The sequence below is a fragment of the Acartia tonsa genome, chromosome 10 (genome assembly GCF_053477335.1).
Source record: "Acartia tonsa isolate MP-2025a chromosome 10, ASM5347733v1, whole genome shotgun sequence".
NCBI lineage: Eukaryota > Metazoa > Arthropoda > Copepoda > Calanoida > Acartiidae > Acartia > Acartia tonsa.
Genome location: NC_137269.1, coordinates 47,202,382 through 47,223,850, shown reverse-complemented (window position 1 = coordinate 47,223,850; position 21,469 = coordinate 47,202,382). Strand labels below are relative to the sequence as shown.

Genomic DNA, 21,469 nt, shown 5'->3' with positions numbered 1-21,469 from the left:
TATATTTTTGTATACCAATATTTGAAGTCAAATAGGCTAAAATTGAGTTGACCTTAAGTCACAAAATAGTATCTGCAATGCTTTACTTGTATGGCTGTGTTAAGGAATCTTTATGCAAAGTTTTACATCAATAGGGCTATAGCATCATGTACATCATGCAACATGGCGGTTTTTTTCAACGATGGCGTTTTTATTTTGACATGCCATCATTCTATGTCACTTACCTGTCGTATGTGATACCGCTGGGGGTAATGACTGGATCCTTCAGCAATTCAAAACTTATTTTTCCACACAAATAATCAGGAACTTCTCTTCGTGCACGTCTTTCGTCCACCTAGGATTGGGTTAGGTCAGTATTAATATTTATCATATGGACATACAGGAATTTTAGCTATATCTGTAGAGTTGCAGCGTTTAAACCTAATATAATTTCTATATTAGCAAAAGTAAACTTGAAATGAGTGCGATAAAAACGGCGAATAAATAAATGAAAAAATGACGAGAAAGCATTTAATTTATTTTTTAATTGGTGGAAGAAGTGAACAATAGAGGCTTTTTTTCAAAAAGGCTTCATAAAAGATGCTTAACATTTTAACAGATCGGCAGAGGGGACTTTGAGGAGTTTCGCTACTTAAAATAATTACAATTAAAATTATCCATTATGTAAATTAAACTATTAAAAGTCTTTAAAAATGATGACTGGCCGATATGGAATGTAAATTGTTTAATTGTATCTGTGAAGTTATGATAAATTATCTAAAAGCGTCATATTAAAGTACATTTAAGTATTTATAACAAAATATTATATAAACATTTCTGCTGTATAAAAGGGGACTATGCTCGAACGAGAGCAAGTAATGTTAATGACCTTCCAGCAGTGATGGACCCCAAGTTTTATAACAATGTAATCTTATTCGTTGGCTCAAAAACTTTGAGTACTTTGATTGAATTAGAATTTGTTATTTTTAAACTAGTAAGTATTTCTAATCTACAGAAGATGTAATCTTGTTTATCATCATTGGAGATGAATCAATCTATCATTCATTGTTTTTGCATTGTAAACAATGTAACTTTACAAGAATACAACCAACCAATGTCAACAATAAATGTGTATAAGTGTGACTTTGTGTGTAACCATTGTTTCTTAGTGTTTGGATCTAAGAAGTCATGGAGAAAGTACACACTCAAGTACATAATGCCTTGACCCACTGTCTCGAAGAAGCTACTCTTTATTAAATACCTCATCCTCGCCGAGTATGGCAGGTGTCCCAAATTAAGTGGCAGTCCAAAATACTAAGTAGAGTATAGATACCTTAGCAAAAAGAGCATTGACTTCTGCCATATGTTTGTCAGCTTCCACCTCAATACAGGACATACGTTTAGTCTCCTCCTCACAAGGCTCGTCAACCTGAAATAAAATTCACATAAAGTTGAAAATTAGAGCTGACAAATCAATTAAAAAGCAAAATGTTTTAAATGCACTTGTGGCTTTCTGGTAACGACTATAGAGTAGCTACGTTTTTTAAATTGTACCTAAAGGGTGTACAAAAACAAATGCGGACATTTTTTAATTGAAATTACGCGGCTTGTGTTAATAGTATAAAAATGTTACGCATACCGTTAGAACCGCTAAGTCTATTTTTTGGAAATATAAGTACGATTCCTGTGCTACGTATAGTTAGGGAGCTTCGTGTTAAAATGGCCCAACTGACTTAAAACTTGACTTGCGAGTATATTAGTAAATATTAGACAATAATTCTTGCTAAAAGACGTGCGTACATTTTTAAAATTCAAATTGCGCGGTTTGTGTTAATGACAGAAAAATGTTACGCATACCGTTAGAACCGCTATGAGCTGTATTTTTTGGAAATATAAGAACGGTTTCTGTGCTACAAATAATCTAGGAGCTAGGTGGTAAAATGTCCTGAAATTTACTCGCAAGTCAAGTTTTAAGTCAGTTGGGACATTTTAAGAGGATAATTATATTTAATTTATAGACATGCTGTGCATTTTTAAACTCAAGACATAAAAAATATAGTTTTTACCTTCAATGAATCTAATTGTCGGTCACGATCTTCAAGAATCAATCTACAAAAAAAGAAAGTTTAATATTGATCAGGGTTCTAAAGGGATAATACAATGGCCGATAAATTAAAGTACATCTCCTATCATCATACACAAAATTATCAATACAGTAGGTTACAATAAGGTTTGTAAACTCAACTAAATAAACTAACCAATCAAAATTCAAGAAAGGTCCCCAAGGTTGTTAAGCCAACGGATAAGAAAACATCATTATTTGACTTTGGGGAATAGGTAGTTTAATAAACAGCCTAATGTCCCCTTCCTTCCTGAATATTGATTGGTACAGTAAAATATTCACTCGCTAAAAAAAAATAACTGTTGAATGTCGAAATACCTTAAATACTTGCATCATAATTCATATCTCATACGGACTATGCTGCTGTTTATGACACTCTAACGTCAGGTCAACAAACCAAGGTAACTAAGGGGAGCCAAATTTATCCTTTTCTGGCTAAACACCGGCGGCATAAGGTTAAGTAACACCCATCAGACAACCAACTCTTTGGTTGCACGATCTTTGTCTTGAAGTCCTAACTGTGCATGGTAATGAGATGCGCCTGTTTTAGGCCAAGCAATTCCCCCTTATCTAACTATCAATGTTGCGAACTTAATGTCTTTAGTTATTGCGCGGTGTTAGACCGAGATTCGAACCTATCACCTCCCCAGCAACAAGAGAATGCCCTACGTGTTGAGCCAGGGTGGCGGGTTACCTGTTGATATAAGTGTGTAAATCTATTTCTTGTTGAATCCTTTTCTCTTCCTGAATATTCCATTTCTTCTTTCTGGCCAATCTAACATAAAACAAGGATGACAACATCCATAAAAGCGAATCTCTGAAACGGTATGACAGACGAACATTATTCTTTTAGAGTGTCAGAACTGAATTTACAACAAAAAATGTTAAAGTTTTGACAAAATTATACGTAGGTATATTTGTTACAAAAATTCTTAAATACAGAATTCTGTTTAAGGACATACTGACATTTTTAGGACTTGATTAATTATAGAGATGCTTCGCTTGTAATATTGTACCTTATTGTAATAGAAATCAGTACTCAAAAAATCAGATCAATCGGATGAATAAATCTCATTAAAAATGTTGTCACAAAGTTAAAAATCAACATGTTTAAAATGGACGTACATACATTCTGGCAATCATTATAGAGTTGCTACGCTTTCTAATTGTACCTAACTACTGCAGGAATCATGCAAAGTTTGAAATCGCTAGGACATACTTACAAAAATTAAGGAAAAAAGCTATTCGTTACGTACGGACCGACCCTAATTATTTCTATATAATGAATGTAGAATAGATATACGTAGATATTGTGACAGGAGGAAAATTGTGCAATACGTTGCTATTTCTTATATCATTTATTGGTCATTTCGTTCATCCAAAAAGAAAAGAAGGAAATTGGGTAAAGGAGGTGGAGGAAGGGGCTCGTTATTTTAGCCAGCTACAAGTTTCACTTTATTAGATTACCTGATAATCTGGCATAAGTAAAAGTAAATCCATTAGTGGGTCGTATATCTAGTAAACCCAATGCATCACTGTGTAATTGTATGTATGTAGCCATAGTAACCTGGTGTTTGGACCTAGGTTGTCATGGAGTTTGATGAGACACTTTTAAATAGTGCTTCACTAAATGAGATATCCTTAAAATTTCTTTTATGCCTTAATGTTATTCTAAATAATGGATTTAAAATTGGTTGGTTTAAAAAAAATTTTATTCTAAGAATATGTAAAAGGGTTGACTGACTACCAAAATTATTTTAGTTAACAATCTTCAAAGAAGGTGTATCAACTTTTTTTTTTATGGCTAGCCGGTTCTTTTAGTAAGTAGTAGATGTAAAATTTTTCATAGATTTCAGATATGCAATCGGTTTTTTTGTAGACCTCTTATTTTTTAAGTAATTTAAGTTTTTTTAAAAAATAATTAAGTCGGTTTTAAGGTACTAAAACGCAACAAAATAAAAGAAGAAAATGGCCAGTAAGAACAAAAATAGTAAGATCTTTAATTTGACACCTTACTTTTAAAATTCTGTTGAGTAATTATTGAAAAAATCTATTTTTTTAACCTCGGTTTAATAAAAACTTTAGACCTAAATATTTTCTCAAACAGACATAAAAAACATGGGTTCATATATACCTTTAGAATCAGAAAAATATTACGAATCCATTGTAAGCAAAATTGAAAAAAAGTAAAAAAATAAAAAAAATATAAAAATGGCCAATTGTATTTTTTGTTCTGGCAACACTATCGTCTTCCCTTTTTTACCCCCTCTTTACCCCCTCTATACCCCCTTCCCATTTTTATACCCAATTCAAAAGTTAAGACGTTGCCTGTACAATATAATATGATATTTTCATATAATTCCTTTTATTGTAGTTTATATACTATATTGTAAACTTTTTTTTTCAATTTTGCTTACAATGGATTCGTAATATTTTTCTGATTCTAAAGGTATATATGAACCCATATTTTTTTACTTGTGAAATGATAAAATTGAGTTCAAAGTTTTTATTCTCGTGGGTTTAAAAAAATCGATTTTTTCAATAATTACCTGACAGAATTGAAAAAGTAAGGTGTCAAATTAAAGATCTTACTATTTTTGTTCATAATGGCCATTTTCTTTCTTTTTTTTGTTGCATTTTAGTACCTCAAAATCGACTTAATTTTTTTTTTTAAAACTTAAATTACTTAAAAAATAAGAGGTCTACAAAAAAACCGATTGCATATCTGAATTCTATGAAAAATTTTACATCTACTACTTACTAAAAGGACCGGCTAGCTATAAAAAAAAAGTTGATACAACTTCTTTACAGAAAAACTTCTTAAAATCCTAATCTAAACTTAAAAGAATGAGGATTTACATTTATGTGACCAACGCTATGAAATATACATATATTTTTTATATATTTATATCGATTCATCTTCCATGAGATCATAATTGGCAAAATAATAAAAATAGCATTATAAAGAAAATAATATGAGTCCTTATTTTTATGAAAAGTACAATATAAAGTACTTACATATATAGTAATCATATTCTGATATAGTAAAGTACAGAGAACAATTAAATTACTGTGAAAGAAAAATATTTTTCTAGAACTGTTTAGAATTTAACAAGAACGCTCATGTCCAAAATAATATAAGTAATAAAGTTTGTGTGTCTGTCTGTGTTTGTGTACCAAAGGATTTCGCTAACCAATGAACCGATATGGTTCTCCTTTACATATTTTTTCTCATAGGTCCTAGGAAGGTTAGTAACTAATTTGGAGAAGGGTGCCACAACAAGAGATATCGCCCCTAAAAAAATGACCCCTACTTCCTTCAATAGCTCCTAAAGGCCTTTAGGGTCGTAGCCGCCAATAAATAATAAAAGAAATACCTAAGCCTACATCAAAAAATTTAAAATGCATAAGCATTTGTACAGAATTTTGCCAGGAGACATGTAAGTGGTGAATTGGGAGGGGGTAGGTGCAGGCATCTAAAGGGATAAGACAATTGCCAATAAAATGATGTACAAAATTACCCCTTCTGTAGATTAAAGTTAGTTGTTAAAACGTTTGAAAACTAAATAATCCAACCAATCAAAATTCACTAAGTCCCCAAAGTTGATAAGTCAACAAATTAGAATACAATAAAAATATACAATTGCTTGGGATAAAGAGAATTAGGTAATATTCTCGTATATTGGAGATAGCATGGATGGATATCGTTGCCCGACAGACGAGCATGATCTAAAGGGTTGCTTCTCCATAAAAAAATGTATCTTTAAAATAGAACGGAACTGAATTTATATTGAATTACGCAGGTTGAATAATCGTTTCACTTAAGAATTGGACGTTTACATATCTTTGACCATTTAATCATGAATTCTAATTATCTATAGCCTCTAGAGTTAATGATGCTCGTGTCCGTGTAAGATCTTGGAAACCTAATTTTAGAGTCTTAAAATTTTAGGGATGCTTTGAAAGAAGTTTTCAATACCTACATTTCCAAGTCACGTGAACACAAAAATTTAGGTTCCCCCCAGAGAAATGGCCAAGTAAAGACTAGTTTCAATGAGGGAGGGAGAGAACATTGGACTGGAAATCCTAAGTTAACCATTGTTTTATAAGCAAGCTCTCTCATTTATTGGCTAAAAATCTTTACGTACTTTTCTTCAACCCTGATTGATTAGTTTGTTCAAACTAGCAGTATCCGATCTTTTTAACCTACAAAGAAGGGGTATTTATGTTCATTATCATTGGGGATGTATATCAATTTATATTCCAATGTCTTATCCGTTCGGATACCGGATTTTCACTTCTACAAAATTACATAATAGCGATGTTTTTGAAGAGGTGGGATAGGGAGGACAAAATCAGTTTATATCCATTTTAATACAATTGAAGCGGTGTTTTCCTGAAAAGTGACCGTTGAGCACTTAACCTCGTCAACTCATTTTAAAATAAATTGAAAATTAAGGGGTGTGTTAGTTTTACCTATGCCTGACCACTGCCTGTCCCCTCTTTTTAACTTCCTAAGATACCCAGTTTTCCAGAAAAAATTGGGTTAGATCAGTCCCCTTCGTTTTCGTGATCTAACTAGATTTATTACATCAATTTATACAATAAGCTATTTTTGTATATTGATTTTATATAAAGTACGAATAAAAATGACGTCAAAAGCTGAAACATTATTGAAACTATTCATGTATTGATTTTTCTTCGTTCATAATTTTCTTATTTTATTCGAAATGCACAAAATAAATCTTAAAATATGTCAATTAAACTATTCTTTAAAGATTAGTCTTCATAAATCCATCATTACCTATTTATTACCTAATCCCCAATTAGATCAGAAAAAAAGGATATATAGATAGGTAGCTTTTCTTCATAAATATATGTCCGTTCGTCCGTTTGATCATAAATTTAGACATGATAGAATTCACCTATCCATTTGAAACTTTCAATGACGATTTCTTGAGAGTGAAGACTTGAACTGTTGCAACTCGAATTTCATATTTCTATACTAAAATACTAGAAAGTCTTAAGGTCCATACTCCAGGAGCGTCCAAGCCTTTTCATTTTGGGTGTGGGTGGGGAGGGGGGAATTTTAAATTTAGAATTGTTTAGGGGGGCACAGCGGTCTAAGGCCGGACATTTCGCCAAAAATCAACTTTGGAGTTTCTCTAAATTAATAAATTATTTTGAAAATATATACCCTATCCCATATAAAACCGAAGAGTTTTTGTCTTTTTAACTATTGGTTGATGAATTATGAACTTTGAAACATGAAGGTTAAGGATTATTTTCACGTCATGAATTTTACCTTTTGAATTTTCACCATCTCTGGAAAAAATATGTTTTTTTCAGTGTTACATTGATACAATGAAGTTTCTTCACCTATTTATATTTATAATACTACATGATCTATTAGGAAACTGGGGGTTAAAATTTTTTTTACTTTTTTCATCCATTTTTATGTTGTTTTTGAAAAATTTTCATGTCATTTCTTAAATATTTTTGCAAAAAATTTTGGCAAGAATTTTCAGTTTTTTAAGTTTTTCACCAAAAACCGGGCCCCGCAACATACCAAACCATATATTATTCTTAATATACAGGTATAATGCCATAGTTTGATGTTTAGTTTAGGTTGTTGCAGGGCCCGGTTTCTTGCAAATTTTAACTTTAATTTAAGGGGCCAAACTCTAAAATTACCTACAATACAAGAAAAAATTGTTGCAATTTTTTTTTTTCATTGTTAATTTTAATTTCTGTACATTTAAACTGCCCATAAAGTGCCTACGATAAGAGACTTTAAGAGATTTAAAATGAATGTTTTAATCTTTTTAAGGGGGGGGGGGGTGTTTAATGCATCCTTTTCGTAATCTATGCGCAAATGGCACTTAGAATCCGAATTTTGTTATGAAACTTCGCATGAATATTCCTTGGTAGGTCTATTTTCCCTAAATCAAACAAAAAGTTGGAAAAGTAATGGCTAACGGCTGGCGGCTCAGCCGTTTAGCAGTTTTTTTGGCCATTTTCAGGGCAAATCCATCATTTATTACATAGGAAACAACTTCTTGAAACATAATTTTGCTATAATTGATGTTAAATGTTACAAATAGCAAATTTTAAGAATTTCTTGTACCAGCTTCTCAACGGCTAGAACTAGCGGAAACGGCTGGGAGTGGCCAATAGTATGATGTGTAGATAGGGCTTGTGTCGTGTCTAGCTAGGGGTAAGTTTTTATGGGTGCTGAGCTCAAAAATTCTTTCAAAAATAGTTGGGGCCCATCCATATGGCAGCTGGGAAATGGCTTCTGCTCAGCTGTTAGCCATTTTATAAAACTATTTAATGATATTTTTTAACAGTAAGAATTTCGGTAAATTTAACTTCTTTCAATAATACCCATTTCTAATTAATTTTACTGGATATATTAATACCTAATTTTTTTAATTTCTAGATTTAGCTGTTAAACAGCTAAAAACATTACTATATAGATTATGTATTATTACTTTTCTCAGAGAAAAAAACTTTGTAAAAAAAGGTGAAGAAACTTGAATTAGTTGTATCAAATGTATGTTGCACAAGGTTGGTGATTGGGCATATTTACCTTTATATAATCATTTCTACAGTAATATTTAGTAATGCTTCAAGGTTTTTAAATGTGTTATTGCTATAAAACATCGAATTTAGGCTCTTTACCAATTAAGAAAATATTATGAAAATATGAAATTTTAGCCAAGTTTCAAAGTATTTTCTAGACCAGTTGGCTTTTGTTTTTCTTCTCTAGATGAATATACGAGTTGCATTGGGTAATAATAAGGCGCAGGCTTTTTATTTTGAACGATTCTATCAACTACAAGCTGAGAAAATTGACTTTGAGTAGAGTTAGGTGAAATGTCCACCAAAAGGCCAAAATAGACCACTGTGGGGGGGGGGGGGGTAATAATAAGTACTTTTTCCAAAATGCAATTCAAAAGATTTAAAAGGAAAAAACCCAACCACCCACTAATTCTTTATTTGTACCATAGAAATAAAATTAAATATAAATTAAAGTACTTAGATTACATAACAATGCTATTTCAATGGATTTTAATTAGATTTAAATTCATGACTTTTTCAATGACATTAAATTACTATCTAAAAATGAAACCCCTACGCACTTTCTAAAATTGGATCTATTCTTGTTCTTAAAATAAATTTGATACATATTAATTCTAGTGTTTAAATTTGGTCTTAAACAAGGATGACAACATCAATAAAAGCAAATCTCCAAAATGGAAGGACAAACGAACATTAACACTTGTAAAGTGTCAGAACTGAATAAACTGAATTGAATATCATTACATATGTCTATTGTCTATACAAAATTGTAAGCAAATTTGTTGCAAAACTGATTAAATACATGTTACTGTTTATGGACATACTGACGTTTTTAGGACTTGATTATAAAGATGCTTCGCTTATAACACTATATCTTGTTGTAATAGGATTCACTATTAAAAAATTCAGATAAATAGGATAATTTTAACATTTAAAAATTTGTTGCCAAAAAAGTAAAAAATCAGCTTCTTTTAAACGGACGTACGTACTTTCTGGTAACGATTTCAGAGTTGCTGCGCTTCTAAGTCGTAACTACCTGTTATAGGAATCAGCATGCAAAGTTTGAAATCGATAGGACAATTCTAACCTGTTTAAATTGACGAAAAGAGCTAACTGTAACGGACGGACGTACGGACCGACCCTAATTATAGAAAAAGCTTCGCTTTAAAATAAATACCTATTCAAGTAAGTAGGTATTTTAGATTTTTTTCAGGTATAGAATTAGGAAAGAACAAGGATGATAACATCCATAAAAGCGAAGCACTGAAACGGTAGGACAAACGGAAATTAACATTTGTATAGTGTCAGAACTGAATAATCAGAATATAAATGTATAAGAGTCGAACCAAAATTGAAAGTAAATTTGTTGAAAAACTGCTGGATACAGGATAATGTTTATGGACATACTTACATTTTTAGGACTTGATTATAGAGTTGCTTTGCTTATAACATTATACTTTGTTGTCCCAGGAATTAATATACCAAAAATCGGATCAATCGGATGATTAGATCACATGAAAATTTAAGTAAAAAAATCGACATGTTTAAAATGGACGTACGGACATTCTGGTAATGATAATAGAGTTGCAACGCTTTCTAATTCGTACCTAACTACTAAAGGAATCACCATGCAAAGTTTGAAATCGATAGGACAATTCTAACATGCCTAAATTAACGAAAAAAGCTATCCGTTTGTGACGGTCGTACGGACGGACCGACCCTAATTATAGAAAAGCTTCGCTTTTAAAAATGATTTCTATTTGGGCATTTTAAGATGACAAGAGTTCAAAATATTATCAAGAATGGCTATCAAACTGAGTCAGGAGTCAGGATTATTTCCAATTCTCATCCATACTGAAAAATCATGTATAGAATCATATTACCGACAATGATAAATTAATATTAATAGCAGTTTTGTTATCATAGCCTTTGACCCCTCGTGGTCAAACAAAACTGGTTTTATTCTTATAATTTTTCATTTTAAAATCTGCAGAAAGCTGTCTATTATACGATGTGATAAATTACTATTACCTGATTTTGCTGGATATGGTATCGTCATAATAAGAACCGGGATCCTGTCAAATATTTGATTGTTTAATTCAATAATGACAAATTAGGAAGGCCTGCCTTCGCCTTTTTACACCTCCTAAAGTACTAAAACCTCCCTGGCAAAAATCTGTGAACGCAACTGAATGAAATGAATAAAAAATGTAGTCTAAATGACAAAATTGAAAATAAATGAAGCCAAATGAAGATTTTAAAAAGAAACCAATACTATGAAGTAAATGTTTTCAGAGATATTTTTTTAAAATATGCTTTTTTATATTAGGTAAATCAATTTTTTTTCAAATGAGAAATTCATTCGCTTTTTAAACTAGAATTGGATAATGATATTACAGATTTTACAAATTTAGATCACTCATAAGATACAATTTTCCCTTTTAAAATTTCTCAAGTACAATGGAAATTTAATAGTTTAAAATTACAAATATATTTAAGTTTTTCTTTAAATAAAGCTTCGCGAAATCAAGTACTTGTAACTAATTTTGTACTAATAATCAGAGATCTAAAGGGATTTGACAATAGCCAATAAATTGATATAAAACCCCAATAATGATACACAATCTTCCCTCTTTTGTAGATTAAAAGTAGTGGTTGTAACGTTTGAACGCTTAACTTAATGATCCAACTAATCATTATTCACTACAGTCCCAAAGTTGTTAAGCCAACGAATAAGAAACGTTATCATAATACTATGACGACTAGAGTAAAAAAAAACCAGTCCAATGCCCTCTCCCTCCCTGGTACAGAAAGCTATCAAATATTCCTTTTTAGTGAGTTCAAAGGCTGTCTGGAGATGCAGGATTGCTTCGTCAAGTTTGTCCAGCTCCAACAGAGCCGTTCCAAGATAAAAATGGCCTAAAAATAAATTATGTAAAATACCTAATAAATCTAAAAAAGATGTTTAACCAGACAACTACTACTGTTGGGGACCTTTTTCATCTGCTAGCAAATTGCTTTCTGCAAGTAGCGGGTTTCGTCACAGTAGCTTTTCTCCTATGTCTAGCCCCTCTGGGACGCTCTAACCCTGTGGGTCAATCATTAACATTTACCTAACCTAACCTAAAGGGTGAGCAAAAAAAAATGCGTAGATTTTTAAAATTTAAATTGCGCGGCTTGTGTTAATAGTAGAAAAATGTTACGCATACCATTAGAACCAATAAGAAGTCTATTTTTTCGAAATATAAGAACGATTCCTCTGCTACGTATAGTTAGGGAGCTACATGTTAAAATGTCCCAACTGACTTAAAACTTGACTTGCGAGTAAATTTTTGGACATTTTACCACCTAGCTCCTAGATTATTTGTAGCACAGGAACCGTTCTTATATTTCCAAAAAATACAGTTCATAGCGGTTCTAACGGTATGCGTAACATTTTTCTACCATTAACACAAGCCGCGCAATTAGAATTTTAAAAATGTACGCACGTCTTTTTGCAAGAATTATTGTCTAATATTTACTAATATACTCGCAAGTCAAGTCAAGTCAAGGAATCATTCTTATATTTCCAAAAAATAGACTTTTTTTACTATTAACACAAGCCGCGCAATTTGAATTTTAAAAATCTACGCATTTTTTTTGCTCACCCTTTAGAATAACCGATTAAAAGCTACTGTGAAAATACGACGACACCCGCTACTTCGTTTTCTTGTCATGATTCTAATATTCTTACCCTTGACAAGAGTCGAATCTCTTTCTAAAGCTGATCTCGAGTCTTGGACTGCCAACTGAAATCTAAAAGTAAAATAAATGTTTTAAATGCGTAAAATTGGTATTTTTCAAGAAAATCCTTATTTTTATTTGTCCCACATATACATAAATCCATGTTAAATCCACTTTTAGCCTTTTAATTTTTTATACAAAATTTCTTTAGCTATCAGTTAAATCAGATTTATTTCAAGACATCAAGCACCTTACTATAGGTTACTAATATAAAGACAGCACCCGTAGCATCTAGGAGCTCTATATTCGAAAAAAGTAGGGAAATAACAACCTCCCAAAGACTTAAATCTAAAAATGAAATAGCCCAAAACTGTGACTTATGTAAAGTTTATCTAAAATGGTTCAGTAATTATCAAAATCTTAAGCTAAGAAAAAAACCTTACTACTTTATACTATAGGTTATAGTTGCTGCGCCCCTAGCATCTAAGGTATCTTTAATCGGAAAAATATGAAATGTTAGAAAAATAGCCTCAAACCATATTAAAACTTAGATCTATAGATAAAATAGCATAAAACCATCCTAGGACCTATGAAAAGAATCTCTGAACTGAAAAACTCAATCGATTCAGTTGTTTTCGAAATCTTAAGCTTCACACAAAAAAACTGTAGGTACTACTTTATTTAATAGGATTAACTATCTCATAAATCAATAATTTAGATTTACGATATAAAACAAAAAAATACTTACTTATTACTTTTGATATAGCAAAGAGCTCTGTTTGTATAATAGGTGGGAACTGCTGGATTTAAAGAGATAGCCTAAACATACAATAATTAGTAATGGGTGTTGCTTTCAACTTTTTCACTATGTCTCGAATCCAAATCAATTTCGCCTGTATCAAAACCGGTTCTGAGCTATTCTGGAAATATCGCATCAATTAACATACACATTTTTTAACTAAAAAAAAGTATAAGTATCAGTTTGCTACCCCGGGCCTTCAGTTCTTAAGAGACAACAAAACAGGAATTAGCCCTAAAATTCTTTATTTTCTGCGTAGAACTTTCTTTAATATTGACTTGGAAACCATTTGAATTTTAAAGCAAAAACCTACCTATTTTTCTCTTTCAAATACATAAGTGAAGATTAACGGAGAAAATTGTAATTAAATATACATAATTTGAAGTGCGCTTGGTTAATCATGTCAAAACTTTTGTGCGAAAGATTAAATTAAATGTATTTTTCATAGGTATACCCTAGTGAATTTACCTTTGAGTAGCAGTCAATAGCGCTGTCATATTTGCAAGCATTGAAGTATTTGTTCCCTTGCTCCTTGAAATCCTTGTCCGACTGACGCGTGGATAGCTTGGACTTACTCATTTTTATATTAAAAGGCGAAATCTTGAATTTTGTTGTAAAGATCGGTAGATCTTTAATAAACCATTTTCATACACAAAACAAAGGACCGAGGATGCAAGCTTTTCCGGAGTGGTCCTATCCGGGGAGATGGAGAAGAAGTCCCCGGGCAAACCTGCATCAAACACACCTGCTTGACCATTCACCCTGTCCGGGTTTCCACCAAGGGGCTGGCCTAATAGGCTTTTAAGTCAGCCCCTGTCAGCTCTGGAGGCCTTGGAGGCCTTTCAACTCCAACCCTCCAACATCTCCAACATCCCTCCCCCTCCTCCCCTCATCCTCTCTGGCGACATCCACCCGAATCCTGGCCCCAAATACCCCTGTTCTACCTGCTCCCGCAATATTACCCGCTCCACTGGTGCCTTCCTCTGCAACTCCTGCCAACTTTGGGTTCATCCTAAATGTTCCCTCCTTCCATCCAAATCCGATTACAATTCCAACTGGTCCTGCCCACCCTGCATTTCTGCCTCAACAACTCCCTTTTCACCTATCTCCCCCCAACCACCAACACCCCCATCCAAACCCCGCCGTCCTAAATTCCCATGTACAGTCTGTTCCTTAGGTGTTACAAAATCCACTGGCTCCTTCCAATGTAACTCCTGCCTCCAATGGATCCACCCTAAATGCTCCCTCCTCCCATCTGCCACCCACTACTCTCCTTTCTGGTTCTGCCCTTCCTGCTCCCCCCCAACCTCACCCCCTCCCTCTCCTAACTTATCTCCCCCTACACCCCTCCCATCACCTAGCTCCCCGTCTACCCCTCCTTCCCCTGCAGCTCCTCCTTCACCCCCGCCCCCTCCTCCACCCACCCCTGCCCCCCGAAAACCTCCTGGTAAACCTTTTGTCCTTCAATTCAATTGTAATGGCCTCCTTACCACCCAAGATGAACTCCACAACCTTATTTCTACCCATAACATCCCCATCACCTGCCTCCAAGAAACCAAACTCTCCAGCAAATCCAATCCTAAACCCCTCCCTGGCTATAACTTTCTCAGGAAGGATCGTCAAGACCGACCTGGTGGAGGAATAGCCTTCCTTATTGCCGATGACATCCCCTTCACCCACCTTGACCTCAATCACCTTTCCAATGGCCCCCTAGAGATTGATGGTATCCAAATTTCCCGCAATGGCTCTCCTACACAAATCATCAACCTTTACCTTCCTCCACATTCTTCCTGTCCCCCCCAATACACCCCTGACTTTAACCTCCTCTTTGACAACCCAAATGACCTTATCCTAGTCGGTGATTTCAATGCCCACAACCCTGCCTGGAACTCCATCACCCTTGACCAATCTGCCATGAATCGTGGGGAGGCTCTGCTGGAAGCTCTCAATGAGAGCAGCCTCTGCCTCCTCAACGAGGACTCCCCCACCCGCCTCCCCCCCAACGGCCAACCCACCTCCCCCGACCTTTCCCTTTGCTCTGCCCACCTTGCCCTTGACTTTTCCTGGCACACCCTCACCACCCTCCGTTCTGATCACCTCCCCATCCTCCTCTCCCTTCCTGAAATCAACAGAAACCCCCGCCCTGTCAAAACTTTCCACAACTTCCGTAAAGCAGATTGGGACACCTTCACCCTTGAAACTGAAACCCTCTTTGAAGATCTTCCTGAACCCTCCTCCTGCTCCCAAGGTGAAGCCACTTTTCGCCAAATCCTCCAAACTGCCTCCAAACACACAGTCCCCGCTGGCTTCATCAAAAACTCCAATCCCTCCCTCCCCCAGTCTGCTAAGCCCCTTATCCAGCAAAGAGACTCCTTAAGAGAAATTAACCCCCATGATCCTCAAATCCAAATCCTCAATGAACAAATTTCCTCAATAGTAAACCAACACTCCAACAAAAAATGGCAAGAAACCCTTTCCAAATCCGACCATAGAACCAACCCTTCCAAATTCTGGTCCCTCCTCAAATCCCTTTCTGGCAAAAACAATTCCCCTCCTTCCAACCAACCCATTTCCTTCAACAACAAAGTTCACACCTCCCACGCCCACATTGCTGAATCCTTCACCAAACAATTCACCTCTGTCTCCCGCCACACCTCCAACCCTTTCTCCAGAAAAATTATCCGCAAAATTAGACACCGCCACCGCCTCAATAGAGATTTCCAACCTTTCACACCTGCCCTTGTCCTTGAAGCTATTAAAAATTCCTCAAATTCATCTGCACTTGGCCCTGATCACCTCAACATCCTCCACCTCAAACACCTTGGTCCAAATGGCATCTCCTACCTTACCAAACTCTTCAACCTCTCCATTTCCGCTGCTAATATCCCTGCCATTTGGAAGCTCTCCAAAATTATTGCCCTCCTCAAACCTGGTAAACCCCCTGACCTTTCCACCTCCTACCGCCCAATCTCCCTCCTCTGTCCTGCAGCTAAAGTCCTTGAACGCCTCCTTCTCCCATACCTTAAACAATCCCTCTCCACCCACCCCTCTCAACATGGCTTCAAACCCCTCCACTCCACCACATCCTCACTCCTTAATCTTTCCACCTCCATTGCTAACGGTTTCAACCAAAACCTCCCCCCCAGCCGCACAACCGTAGCCTCCATTGACCTTTCCAAAGCCTTCGACTGCATCCCAATCCATCTCCTTCTCCAAAAAATCTCCTCTTCAAACCTCCATCCAAACATCATCAGATGGCTGTCCTGCTACCTGCGTGGCAGAATGGCCTTCTGCTCCTACCAAAATACCAACTCCTCCCCCAGAATTGTCCACACTGGTGTCCCCCAAGGCTCTGTTATTTCCCCCGTCCTTTTCAACTTCTACATAGCAGATGCCCCCCACATCCCCCCTGCCACCACCTCCTCCTATGCCGACGACCTCAACTCCTTCCACTCCTCTCCTGACATCCCCCAGTCAGTTGAATCCATCAACTCCCACCTCTCCTCAATCGCTGACTGGGCCTCCACCAATGGCCTCTCCATCGCCCCCAACAAATCCACTGTCACCCTTTTCACTCCTGACCGTAAGCACCAATCCAACCTCCATCCTCAAGTCCAAATTAACGGCTCCATCCTCCCCCTTGAGAAAACCCCTAAGATCCTTGGAGTTACCTTTGACACCTTTTTCAATTTCAGTTCCCATGTCTCCACCATTTCCTCTAAAATTTCCTCCCGCCTCAGAATCCTTAAATGTCTGGCTGGCACCAAATGGGGCCACCAGAAGGAGACCCTCCTCACCACTTACAACACCCTCCTCCGCCCCATTACCACCTATGCCTGTCCTGTCTGGTTTCCTAACACCTCCAAAAACAACATTGACAAACTCCAAGTCCTCCAAAACCAAGCCCTCCGCATCTGTACTGGTTCCACCAAAAAATCCCCCATTAGCCACCTCCACCAAGAAACCAAAATCCTACCAGTACGGAACCACCTCTCCCTTTTATGCTCCCAGTACCTGGCCTCCTCCCTCCGTCCTTCCCACCCATCCTTCCCCAATGTCACAACCCCTCCTGGTCCTAGATCCAAGAAATCCACCCTCCAATCCATGTTCCTCCCGAATCTCCAACCTTTTCTCACCCCTGATAACACTCTCCTCCCTGCAAATTACAAATCCACCATCTCCCGACTCCACACCTCTGCAGTTACCCAAGCCATCAACTCCTACCCCCCTAATCCTGTCCTTAATCATGCCCCTCCCAACATCAACCCCTCTGAGATCCAACTTCCTAGGCACTACAGAACCATCCTCTCCCAATTAAGATCCAATTATTGTCCTAAGCTCCAAAGTTACCTGCATTCCATCAACGCTTCTCTTTCACCCAACTGCCCATCCTGCCCCAACAATCCTACCCCTGAAACAGTCCAACACCTCTTTTCCTGCCCTAATAACCCAACCAACCTAAATCCCATTGACCTCTGGCAAAATCCCACCCTCGTAGCTGCCTTCCTATCATCACACCCCAGTTTCACCAGCCTCCCTCCTCTTCAACGCCCCCCTCCAGAGCCCCCTCCATAAGCCTTCCCTCCCCCACCTACTGATGACAACCTGGACACGAATATGGACTATGAGCAGCCAATACAACAACATACACAAATCTGAAATATACACTTAATTAATGATCTAATTATCTGGGGAGAAAATAAAGTAGAAATTTCCAATTAAATGCGACATATTTTATACAAAATTGTCGTTTATTATACAACATATTTTAAACATGCAATTATTCAGGACTTACTTTGCTTATTTATACATCACTGCACTATCAACAAATTACCCTGGAAAAAGAAAAAAAGCAGGGTGAAAATGGATAGTCTTACTATAAAATATTTTAAGAATCATAATAGTAAGTATGTTTGAGCTTATACACAAAGCTTATATGCATTATAAAAATATATATTGTACACTTAAACGAAAGAGATAACATATATAACTCAAATGAAAATTGCGACATTTTAAAAACTTTTTAGTTACACTTAATTAATTAAGTAGCATGTTGGTAAGTTTGTAATAAAATCTTATATATATTATTCAAAAATAAGTCTAATAACGATTGAATCATAAACATGACAAAGAAACATTGTTAATAAATATCACATAAAAGAAAAATGACCTTAATAAATGTTTCAAAAAATTAATTAAAACCTCTTTGTTAATGACCAAAAAAGGCCTCGATTATTTTAATTTGGGTAGCAGACAGAATTCTTTGTTGTTTTTCTCTCTCTAACTTTAGGTTTGGTGTGGCAGCACGATGTCGTCTTTAATTTTAATAAAAAAATATAAGTTCATTAAGATCTTGAGACAAAAGATTTCCTTTAGGTTTTGATAACATTATCAATTATGTTTTTTTTCTTATTTTAGAAAAAATAAATCTGTGAAGAAAATTGTAAGAAATCCTCGAAATAATTTCTATAAAAATCCTCGAAATTTTGTAAGAAAGACGACATTTGTTTTGTCTCGCAATGCCGCAACCAATTATTTTCATTTAAATCCAATTGTAAACACAAGAGGAAACAGTCAAGTACGCGTCGTTTTGATTTAAATTCAATTAAATCTTAAATTAATTTATTTTTGTACCATAAATATATATATATTTTGTTTATAGAATTATTTTCTGTGATCTTTTGTTTTAATTATTTATTCAAACTTCTGTATTATTCTAATTAATTTTGACTGTGTAATGTATTAATTAAAAATCTTGATTAAATGAAATGTTATATACCTATAAAAATATTTTTATAGAAGTTTCTTATTTCTGTGAGAATGTTTGTAAATGTATCCGGTCATTCAATGCTTATCTTTTTTAATTTGACATAACAAAATTGTTCTTTTTTCTCCAGCTTTTTCTTTAATTTGATAGTATTATTCAAATTTATTTACATATTTATTTTGTTCAATAGAAATTGTATGTACACAATTTAATTGTTGTAAAATGTTGTTTGGCCAGTGCTCTTGAAAATGTTTGTGAAAAAGCATGAAATGGATCCCAAAGCTGAGGTTGTCGTGGAGGAAAAATCTCTGAAAAATCCTGTAAGTCCTAGTTCTAGTGAAATCACCATGCCACTACATAAATCTATTGCTGCCGACAGGCCTCCTGAATCCATTTTATCCAGTGATGTGCAGATAATTACCGAAGATTCCTGCACTGATTCAAGTGACGTACAGAGACAAGATGGGTTGCCTAAAGGTGGCACTGACGTTATTGAACAGGAGACTTCAATTGTTCTAATGCCAAACAGAGAAGGATGTTTATTAGGAATAACTCAGACGCTCACATCAATTAGATCAGAACTAGAAATTCTTGGCATTGAGATTACAACAAGGTCTGACAGTGTGTGGGTTGGTCTCCAACTCCAACGCCTAGGAACTGTCTACACAGCACTGGAAGATACAATACAGATGATAAAAGATTTTGAAGAAGCAAATGAAAATAAGAACTTCAGCAGAGCTAATACAGAATGGAACAGAAAGACAGATGTTGGAATTCAAGCTTGTTTAGATCAGGGTGGCCTAAAAGATATGAAAGGTGAAGTTAAGGAAGAATACAAGAATCATGCGCCAACTTTACGTCCTCCTGACACTGTCAAAATCGAAGTGGATCCAGACACTTCACATTTTCACCAGGAGATTCGTGGGTTACAAATGGTGGAAGCCTATATCAATAACCCTCAGCAAGTTCTATTAAAGGCCGATGGATCAGATAACACACTCGAGTCCAAGCTTGAATGTCATGAGGGAATTGAGCATGATGATGAATTGTATGGTGTAGATGAATTGAATGATGATGAAATATTTTCAGCAAACTTAAGTCCAGCAACTACAAACTTAGGTCATTCAACTTTACTCAACCATAAAACAAAGAATAAGAACAAAGGTGGTAAATCTACAAAGAAAGAGGGAGGAAAGAGAAAGTCTTTTTTGTGCCATGTTTGCCATCATGAATATTCTGAAACAAAGTTGTTGAAAGATCACCTGGCGAACCAACATCCTGATGCAGCTCCTCCAACTTGTCAACTCTGTAATAAAAGTTTCCTTACTCTCAGGAAATTGTCCCACCACAATAAAGTTATTCACAGCAAAAATGAACCTTTATCGTGTGATTTCTGCAACAAAGTATTTAACACAAAACAAACCTTAAAAAGGCATCGAGCCACACACACAGGCGAAGGCATGTTTGAGTGCGACACCTGCCACAAGAAGTATGCAATAGAGGCCACTCTAAAGTCACACGTAATGGCGGCCCATATGGGCATTAAACCTTTTAATTGTGAGACATGTGGAAAGGCGTTTGCCAAGGCAATACATCTTAAGACTCACCAAGTAGTTCACACTGGGGAGAAACCATTCAAATGTGATTTGTGTGATAAATCTTATTCAAACTCTGGACACCTGTGGACACACAAAGCTACCACACATGAAGGTTTTAAAAAACCGAAAGCAAAAATTAAAATTTCCCCAGAGGACAAAGAAAAGATGAAAATAATGTGCGGAGAATGTGGAAAATTATTTGCAAGTTCAGCTAGCTTAAAGGTTCATGAAAAGATGCACACAGGGGAGGGAAGAAAGAAAATTATGTGTCAGGAGTGTGGCAAATGGTTTGCTAGTTCTATTAGTCTTAGAGTTCATGAACGGATACATACTGGAGAAAAACCATACAAATGTGAATTATGCACCAAAGCATTTGCTCAATATTCTGCCCTGATTGCACATCAAGATGTGCACAACAGAGAACAAAAATACACTTGCCATATTTGCAGCAAATCTTTCTACCATAAAGTGAGCCTTAATCTCCACCTGAAACGGCACACAGCTCCCAAATCTTATCCTTGTGACGTTTGCGGCAAATCATTTACAGAGAATTACAATCTAAAGAGACACCAGATAACCCACACTGGGGAGAAACCTTTTGCTTGTGATATCTGCGGACGTGGTTTCACTCAACCCCAGTTATTGAAACAACATATGCCCGTGCACACAGGAGAGAGAGCCTTTAAATGTGATATATGCAGCAAGGCGTTCACCCAATCAAGCAGCCTGAGTGTCCACAAAAAGAAATATCATTAGATTAATGTTCATCACAAAAAAAAATTATATATGAATTGTATTATAAAATAAAATTTTGTAAGCTTGTTTATACCTATTGAAATTATGATTATATACCCAAATATTTCAGACTAACAAGGGAAAGTTACACAGTGAAAAAC

General features: G+C 35.6%; 2 protein-coding genes across 2 annotated transcripts in view; one reads left to right on the top strand and one right to left on the bottom strand.

Moving 5' to 3' along the window:
* STUB1 (STIP1 homology and U-box containing protein 1) overlaps nt 1–14,031 on the bottom strand; it is a 29,097-nt gene extending 15,066 nt beyond the window's left edge. Inside the window, exons 1-9 of the mRNA XM_080174789.1 lie at nt 13,677–14,031; nt 13,158–13,228; nt 12,420–12,481; nt 11,516–11,605; nt 10,718–10,763; nt 2,796–2,876; nt 2,046–2,088; nt 1,313–1,408; nt 225–334 (exon numbers count right to left, since the gene is read on the bottom strand). Of these exons, the coding sequence (XP_080030915.1) occupies nt 225–334; nt 1,313–1,408; nt 2,046–2,088; nt 2,796–2,876; nt 10,718–10,763; nt 11,516–11,605; nt 12,420–12,481; nt 13,158–13,228; nt 13,677–13,787 (710 nt within the window). The 5' untranslated portion in view covers nt 13,788–14,031. The remainder of the gene's footprint in view (nt 1–224; nt 335–1,312; nt 1,409–2,045; nt 2,089–2,795; nt 2,877–10,717; nt 10,764–11,515; nt 11,606–12,419; nt 12,482–13,157; nt 13,229–13,676) is intronic.
* Nucleotides 14,032–18,753: 4,722 nt separating this feature from the next.
* LOC145330188 (uncharacterized) lies at nt 18,754–21,437 on the top strand. The gene has a single exon (XM_080174786.1). It carries the CDS (start codon nt 19,224–19,226, stop codon nt 21,327–21,329), a length of 2,106 nt encoding a protein of 701 aa, XP_080030912.1. The 5' UTR covers nt 18,754–19,223; the 3' UTR covers nt 21,330–21,437.
* Nucleotides 21,438–21,469: the final 32 nt, after the last annotated feature.